The sequence below is a fragment of the Bison bison genome, unplaced genomic scaffold (assembly GCF_000754665.1).
Source record: "Bison bison bison isolate TAMUID 2011002044 unplaced genomic scaffold, Bison_UMD1.0 scf7180017864522, whole genome shotgun sequence".
Taxonomy (NCBI): Eukaryota; Metazoa; Chordata; class Mammalia; order Artiodactyla; family Bovidae; genus Bison; species Bison bison.
Genome location: NW_011495073.1, coordinates 2193633 through 2202282, shown reverse-complemented (window position 1 = coordinate 2202282; position 8650 = coordinate 2193633). Strand labels below are relative to the sequence as shown.

General features: G+C 46.2%; 1 protein-coding gene across 1 annotated transcript in view; it reads right to left on the bottom strand.

Moving 5' to 3' along the window:
- IKZF1 (IKAROS family zinc finger 1 (Ikaros)) overlaps positions 1-8650 on the bottom strand; it is a 99353-nt gene that overhangs the window by 72940 nt on the left and 17763 nt on the right. The window contains exon 3 of the mRNA XM_010831054.1: positions 2017-2136. Within this exon, the coding sequence (XP_010829356.1) occupies positions 2017-2136 (120 nt within the window). The remainder of the gene's footprint in view (positions 1-2016; positions 2137-8650) is intronic.

Here is an 8650-nt window from a genome sequence, read left to right as displayed (position 1 = left end):
CCTGCTTTCCCGGGAGTGACCCATCACTCCTCTGTCTCCTCCCCCACTGACAACCTCTTTCCCTGCCTGTCCCCGTGGCAGTTGCCATTCACAAGCCAAGGAAAGATGGCTCTCAGATGTCTGAAGTTTTACAACTCTAAAATTCAGTGTTTAGAAATCGGATGCGGAAAGGAGTGAGCGTCGTGTCCCATGGCGGCGGGGAAGCAGAGAAGAGCCCGCAGATCTCAGGCCGCCCCGCCCCCGCCCCTCACCTTACCCCGGCTCCACCAGCCACACCTGCAGGGACCCCTTTAGGACCCAGAGCGCGTCTCAGCCAGAGAATGCAGCCTGGGAGCCAGGGGCTCGGTGACCTCCTACCCGCGCAGAGCTCCCACAACCTGAAGTTTACGGAGGAGGTATATTTAGGCTGTGAGGGCATTTATAACAAAAGCTTGCTTGACTGCACCAGGAGGACTGTTCTTCACTCTCCAGGAACCAGCCCGACTTTCAGTTCTCTACTGGACGCCCCAGGTGACCTTGGCTGTCAGCTGCGGGGATTTCGGGGAGTGGGGGGAGTCTCCCCAGTTTCTCCATAGTGACCCCAGAGTCCTAACCCTGGTGTCTGCGCTCTCCGCTCATTTAAACGGTTAACCTGTACCTATCCACATATTTCTTCTGCCTTTCAGTCCCTGAGGTTTTCTAAGTCTTTATCATGTATACACACCCTCATTGTCCTAATGTTTTTATTTAAATTTGATCTTTTAATTTCTGTAAACGTGTCTTGAAAGGAAACTGCAGCAGTACAAGTGAATGACAAACCAGTATCTCTTGCAATAAACAGAAGACAATCTTAAACACAAATACATCAATTATAACAACGCATGCTCTTCTGCGTCCTCGCTTTGGGAAACCCCGAGAGGATGTGTGTAGAAAGAGGGCACACTCTTCATCTACTTGCCCACATACAGTAGCCACTATCTAACAGGGAAAAGGAATTCAGAAATGCCCTTGTTTTCTTGGTTCATCTACGTCAGAAGATTTTAGCCACTATCCCCGTTTGTTCAGCGAAATATATAGCTAAGTTTAAAAAAAAATACCCAGAGTCTATCTGGTTTCCAAGGCACATGAAAACATACAAAATACATTTCTCTGTCATCACATCAGGATGTCCTACAAGAAAATAACTTGTGAGTTTCAGAACTTCAGACAAGTGCCCTCCTCGGCTGTGGGTCTTACAAGCTGATGCTGTGAGATGTCTCCTGCCTGTCCGGTCTCATGGCGACCTATGTACCGCTCAGGACACTCTTTGCTGCAGATAAGGGGCTCTCAACTTCACACTTGGTTCTTTATAAAATGCAAAAGAAAATAGGTATTTCAAGGAACTGCTGACTCATTAGCTGATGAGAACAGGGTATACTGGAATAAACACCAATCTTTAGTCAGAAATGGTGTCTGCTTCTGACTCTGCTCTGTGACCCTGGCTAATTCCCTGAACTTCTCTGGGTCTCCGTTTTCCTAGAGAGGGTGGATTCAGACTTCTCACCATGGACTCCATAGCCTAGGCAGGCTCACCAGGGGAGAGACTGCAAATACCTCCACACCCATTGTTCTGTGGGAAAGGTTTGTGAATGTCTGAGAGGGATAACACAGAAGGGCCAGGTTCGGCTCCTTCTACATCAAAGCTATGAAAATAAATAGCCCTACTGCCATAACACATGAAGTGGATAAATTTCCCATCTGTGAGTACAATCCGTAAACTGCACATTGCTGCAGTGCTCTGAGGATGGGGGACCAGTGACGTGCCCGCCTTCGGGGATGCTCTTCAGCTTGGTCACACTGCACCCCATGTGGGGCTGAGAGCCCCACCACGGGGCCCCGCCCCGCACTGCGTGTTCCCTTCACATGGGGGCTGAGGGGAAACCGCAGGTGACGGGACTCACACACGCTCGTCGTGGTCTTTGGAGGGACGCAGAGAAACAGGGGTGCTGGCCTCAAGCCCGTGACGGCCCGTGAGTGAGAGGCGGGCGGCCCACTTACCCAGTCCCCGCTCACTCTTGGAGCTCTGCTGGCCTCCAGACGTGGTAGAGAGGTCTTCAGGGACAGGCATGGGTTCATCGCTGTCATCTGGGGTGTCACTCACTGGCGGGCTCTCCTTCCCTGAGGACATAAGCAAGAGCTGGAGTTTCTGGGGGCGTGGTCACCCCTGAGGGTGGTGGTCACTGCAACCCGCCAGCAACATGGCTTGGCTTCAAGTTATGGACTGAGTTCATGCTTCTCTGGGGATTGGAACCTGCTATCCTGCTTATAAAAGAATATCATTGCCACACCAAAACATGAGACAATGGAGATGTGAAAAATGCATATGGAGTAGGTTATCATTTCCTTCTCCAGGGGATCGTCCCAATCCAGGGATCGAACCCGGGTCTCCCAATTGGAGGCAGACGCTTTAACCTCTGAGCCACCAGGGAAGCCCTCAATCACCTAGAGATCACCACTATTAAAACTGTGGTGTGTGTGCATGTGTATACACACACAGACACTTATATACTATGGATAATATGTGGTGACATATCTTCTTGATCAAAATAAACTAGTTTTTAGACATTCTTCTGGCCTTGCTTGGAGAAGGAAATGGCAACCCACTCCAGTGTTCTTGCCTGGAGAATCCCAGGGACGGGGGAACCTGGTGGGCTGCCGTCTATGGGGTCGCACAGAGTCAGACATGACTGAAGCGACTTAGCAGCATAGCCTTGCTTCCATGACTCTTATCTGTGATGTCTGTATAACACTTCATTGCATTGGCACAGTAGGATTTATTTAAATCCTTTTTCTGCTTTTGAACCTAGATTGTATTCAATCTTTTTTTTTTTTTTCAGTGAAACAACACAGTGGTAAACCTCCTAATAGCCAGCCTTTGCCCATGTTCTTAAGAATCACCACAGTATATACCCTGGGGAATTTTTTGGCCCGGTCAAAAGGCATGAATGTTTTTAAGACTCTTCATGTGTCAGGCCAAATTTTGCCTGTATGTTTGTTCCACCTTACCCTCCAACAAGCCTGTTCATCACACCGCTGTATTAAGGTCACCAGACTGGGCATCCTGCTCACAGCGACACATTCTGGGTCTGTTCACTTTCCAGAGCCAGAGAATATTTAGCCAACTGCCCAATTTGATTAACTCAGTGGGGTCGGGAAACTTGAAAGAAGGATGGACAAGGAATTCACACAATTCTCACCCCATGTGCACGGTGAGTCTTCTACTAGGAATTCTTATCTTCAAAATATGAAAATGAAATAGAACCCACGCAACTCCAGAAGTTGCTTCACAAAGTAGGATTTAACAGTGAGATAGGGTTTTACGGGATGCCTGTATCTAGTAAGTTTCACCAGAAACTCCAGAAATGGGAAACTCACTCCCACTCCCAGAAATTCAACACTGGGAAGCCAAGACAGGGAGAAAATGCTCCTCTTCTTTGAAATCGAAACCCCTGTATCTTCTAACATAGATGTAACCTAAAATTGAGTTAGGAGACAATAAACCCAGGCAGGGAAAGAGCTAGTGAGGCCCCTAGCAGCTGCAGAATAGCCCATGAGCGCTGCCGTGGAAGACACAGAGGGATGAGGAGCATCAAAGAAGGTTAGTGGGAAAGGGACAGGCTGGGGTTGTGCGCTGCTGGCTGGGCTGGCAAGCTGGGATGAGGAGCATCAAAGAAGGTTAGTGGGAAAGGGACAGGCTGGGGTTGTGCGCTGCTGGCTGGGCTGGCAAGCTGGGATGAGGAGCATCAAAGAAGGTTAGTGGGAAAGGGACAGGCTGGGGTTGTGCGCTGCTGGCTGGGCTGGCAAGCTGGGATGAGGAGCATCAAAGAAGGTTAGTGGGAAAGGGACAGGCTGGGGTTGTGCGCTGCTGGCTGGGCTGGCAAGCTGGGATGAGGAGCATCAAAGAAGGTTAGTGGGAAAGGGACAGGCTGGGGTTGTGCGCTGCTGGCTGGGCTGGCAAGCTGGGATGAGGAGCATCAAAGAAGGTTAGTGGGAAAGGGACAGGCTGGGGTTGTGTGCTGCTGGCTGGGCTGGCAAGCTGGCTTCGCAGACAGAGGATATTCCCACCCAGAAGCCCAGGCCTGCAGGAAAGTGTACTGATGATGAAGAAAGCGTGTCTGGGAGACGGGGCGAGGCAGAGTGGGAAACTGTATTGCGTCTTTGAATAAACCACCTGAAAGACCAACACAACGCTTCAGGGGACAGGCAGGTGCAGTGGGAGTATTCCCAACACAGGAGATGACCCTTTGGGGAATAATTTAAAACAGAAACTGCCAGGCACCACGGCTTTGGGGAAGAGTATAGCATTCTCTGGCAAAGAGACATCACAGTTTAATATCCCAGCTTAGCTGTAATTACCTCAACTGGTATATTTTCAGAAAGAGCATTATTGGATATATTTGGATAGCCAATACAAGATGGAGAGTTAGGGGGCAGCGTGGTAAGAATTTCCCAGGGAAAAACCAAAAGCCAGAGGGAAACTGATCGCAGTTCTTGTGTTACACTAAATGTGCATGACATCACTAATAATCTCATTGCCCTAAATAGACGACTTTAAAAGGAGCAACAGCTGAAGGGAGACTCAGTGTTACTTTCACCTACTTCATAAATGGAAAGAGCTCTGAATGGGAGCCTGCAGGAGGCCTATGAACCACCTGATGACTCTTTTTTCTCCTGATTTCCTAAAGTAATCATCTTCAAATCTTGAGGACTTTGGGGAGTTTGTCAGAGGACTCTTTTTTTGTTTTCTTTTTAGGTAAGAATAATCTTTTTTAAAATTATTGATATATTGTTACTTCAATTGCTCAGTTGTGTCCGACTCTGTGTGACACCATGGACTGCAGCACACCAGGCCTCCTTGTCCATCACCAACTCCCAGAGTTCACTCAAACTCATGTCCATTGAGTCGGTGATGCCATCCAACCATCTCATCCTCTGTCGTCCCCTTCTCCTCCTGCCTTCAATCTTTCCCAGCATCAGGGCCTTTTCCAATGAGTGGTTCTTCACATCATATGGCCAAAGTATTAGAACTTCAGCACCAGTCCTTCCAGTGAATATTCATGGTTGATTTCCTTTAGGATGGACTGGTTGGATCTCCTTGCAGTCCAAGGGACTCTCAAGAGTCTTCTCCAACACCACAGTTCAAAAGCATCAATTCTTTGGTGCTCAGCTTTCTTTATACTCCAACTCTCACATCCATACATGACTACTGGAAAAACCATAGCTTTGACTAGATGGACCTTTGTTGGTAAAGTAATATCTCTGCTTTTTAATATTGACATATTAAATTATATTGACATTTTAATGTTAAATTATTTAATATGTAATTAAAATATTTGTATTGACATTTAATATTAATATTCAATAATATTGACATTTAATATTGAGATATAGTTTATTTATAGTATTGTATTAGTTTCAGATGTACAGCACAGTGATTCACTTACACACACACACACATTTACATTCTTTTACAGATTCCTTTCCATTATAGGTTATTGCAAGGAATTGAGTATAGTTCTCCATGCTGTACAGTAGGGTCCTGCTGTTTATACATTTTATATACAGTAGCATGTATCTGTTAATCACAAACTCCTAATTTATCCCCCCTTTTGGTAACTATGGTTTTCCCAGGTGGTTCAGTGGTAAAGAATCTGCCTGCCAATGCAGGAGATACAGGTTTGATCCCTGGGTCAGGAAGATCCTCTGGAGTAGGAAATGGCAACCCACTCCAGTATTCTTGCCTGGGAAATCTCAGGGACAGAGGAGCCTGGCAGGCTACAGTCCATGGGGTTGCAAAGAGTCGGACACAACTTAGTGACCAAACAACAACACTTGGTAACCATAAGTCTGTGGGTCTGATTCTGTTTTGTAAATAAGTTCATTTGTATCATTTTTTTTAGATTATACATATAAGTTATATCATATGATACCTATCTTCTCTGTCTGACTTCACTTTGGATGAAAATCTCTAGTTCTTACACAGAACTTTAATACACGAAACCTGTCTCCTAGGTAAAGTGGGAACACTGCAGGCTAAGGAGGCTGAAACACCACAGACTCAGACCACTTGCTTCTGTGAAGACCCCCGGGGAGCTCCCACAGAACTGACTCTGGGGACCCCAGCTTAACAAAGTGATGGGATCCTGAAACATGCACAGTGAGGGGTGTGCATGTACCCCTTTCTGATTAACCAGCTGCCATGGTGACAGGTGGAAGCAGAAGGTTGAGAAACTAGACTGCATTCCTGTATTATTTTTTATTTTTATTTTTTTAATTCTGGGTTTCCTGAGGATAACTTTGGAGAACTCTGGGATCGATCTAGACAGTCAGGTATGCAGGACCCATGGGAGGGTCAGAAAGAATTGGGACTTGTCCAGTGAAGGGCTGTCATCCCTCTGCTCAGTTCATGTGAAAATGTATCCAAGTCACTTTTCTTCAAATTTATCTGCTCCGTCTATTGGGAACAAGACCAACTAGAACTTGCTGAGATGCTAGACGTGCTTCTGTCTGTCTGGTCCCCTGTGCTGAGCTACATGCCAGCATCTCAGCACTTTTCACTGCTTCATACACGATGCAGAAAAAGGAATAATGGAAACAGTAGGGAACATGATTGTAAATACCCCGGGGCCAGGTCGATCCGTAGGAGCTCCCTGTGAAGATATGAGAGAATAAAGCATAGCCCTGGCGTGTGCAGTGGATCAGGTAAAAAGTCAGGACTGTAAGAGAGCGAGTGGAATGGCCACCCACATGCCTGCTGGAACGCAGCCTTGCCGCCACTGAGACAGTTCGTAAGAGCACATCTGATTTGCCTAAAAGCCCCCATGTTTGAGCAGTGGCTGCTGAGCCATCAATCACTGGCTTGAGCCTCTGTACTCAGCAACCCTGGGATCCTCTCCCTGCTGGAAATGTCCACGGAGAACTTCCATCACTTTGTCAAAATCCTCAGGAGGAGCAAACATATCTTTGTGTGTTGATTTTAGGACTATTTAGAGTCTGGCATCACCAATTCAAAGGACATGAGTTTGAGCAAACTCCGGGAGATGGTGAAGAACAGGGGAGCCTGGTGTGCTGCAGTCCATGGGGTCACAAAGAGTCGGACATGACTTAGCGACTGAACAGCAACAAGACCTATTTAGACCTACCTAGTTCACCATTTAAAATACAAAACCATGAAAAGATGATAAACGATAAGAAAATAAAGGTATTAAACCAAGTCAGTGCACAGGAGATACTAACACACCGGGACTGGAAATCTGTTGACCCAGGGTACAGCTCTGGTTTGACCAACGAGAAGACAGATTCCACAGCAAGTCACCTTTACACTCTTTCCTCAGGAGTAAAATGAGGTTAAAGAACATGATTTTGGCTTAGCTTAAAAGGTTGTTGTGAGAATAAAATAACAATGTGTGTGGAATCTAATATGCTAAATAAGCTCACGGTGTTATTTTGTAAACTGAAACATCTTCTAGAAACAGGTGTGCACAGCCCCAAGTGCCCATATGGCCAAGGGCATGGATAGTGCCCCACAGACATGAAGAACTGCAGACAGCGAGCAAGCAAGGATTCAAATGGAAGGATTTAGAAGGTGTGATGTCATTTTACTTAGAAAAATGAAAGAAACTTCTCACCAATTTCTGTTTAATCTACTTACTGCCTATGTTTCAAATAAAGCTTTACCTATGAAAAGTGTTTTGGGCAACTTAGATGAGAAAGTTGTTTAATTAGCTTATCAACAGGAAGTAAATAATTCCTCAAGTAAATTATAATTCAACCAACAAAGTTCTGTGGTTCCTCATGTCTCCAGTGCATGAGTTTGTACTGTGTACAATTCCACAGAAAAACACAATTTCTGGGTGAGGGGGGTAAATAAAACTCAGAATATAGACTGTCCACTCTCCAGAACAGTGGGGAAGCTCCTACCCTACACCAGGTCTGGCTTTCATGGGACTTCTGATTGGTTATTGAAACTCTCTGAGTCTCAGCTCCCTGAGAATTGAAGATGCTGCCTGTATCTTCCTCACTGGGGTCTTATAAAGTTGAAATGAGAAAAAATGCTTACGGTGGTGTTTGGTAAATTTGAAGCATTCAATCAGTGTGATTTCCCATGATGGACATTTGCACTGACACATCGATATGGATGAGCCTCGTTTCCCAGGCAGAGGAAGGATGTCTACAGAGCATATTTGTGGTTTCTCTGTTTCAACAAACATTATAGACGATCAGGGAGAAAACATTCAATAGGGCCCCAGGAGCCTGAACATCGCATAAGCTCAACTGGCTCCAGTCCCCCATTTTGCAGAGGACACACAGTGGTCCAGGAGGCAAGGAGAACTGTCTCAGGTCCCAGGGATGGAGGCGGAGATGAGATGCTGATACAGGCCTCACAACTCCCGCTCTCCCACAAGCTGACTCTTCCCGTAGAGACCAAAACAAACAACAATTCACAGTACATAACCAATAATTTAGAATGAGTGCCGAAGAAGAGAGAAAGAACAAACAAACAAAAACTCAGCAAAAGAATGAAGGAGAGGGGCACTAAAGGACAGGACGGCCTGCTTTAGACAGACTCTCCTCCAGGCCCATTCAACAGCATTCCCAACTAGAGGAGATCTAAGAGGGCACATATTTATAG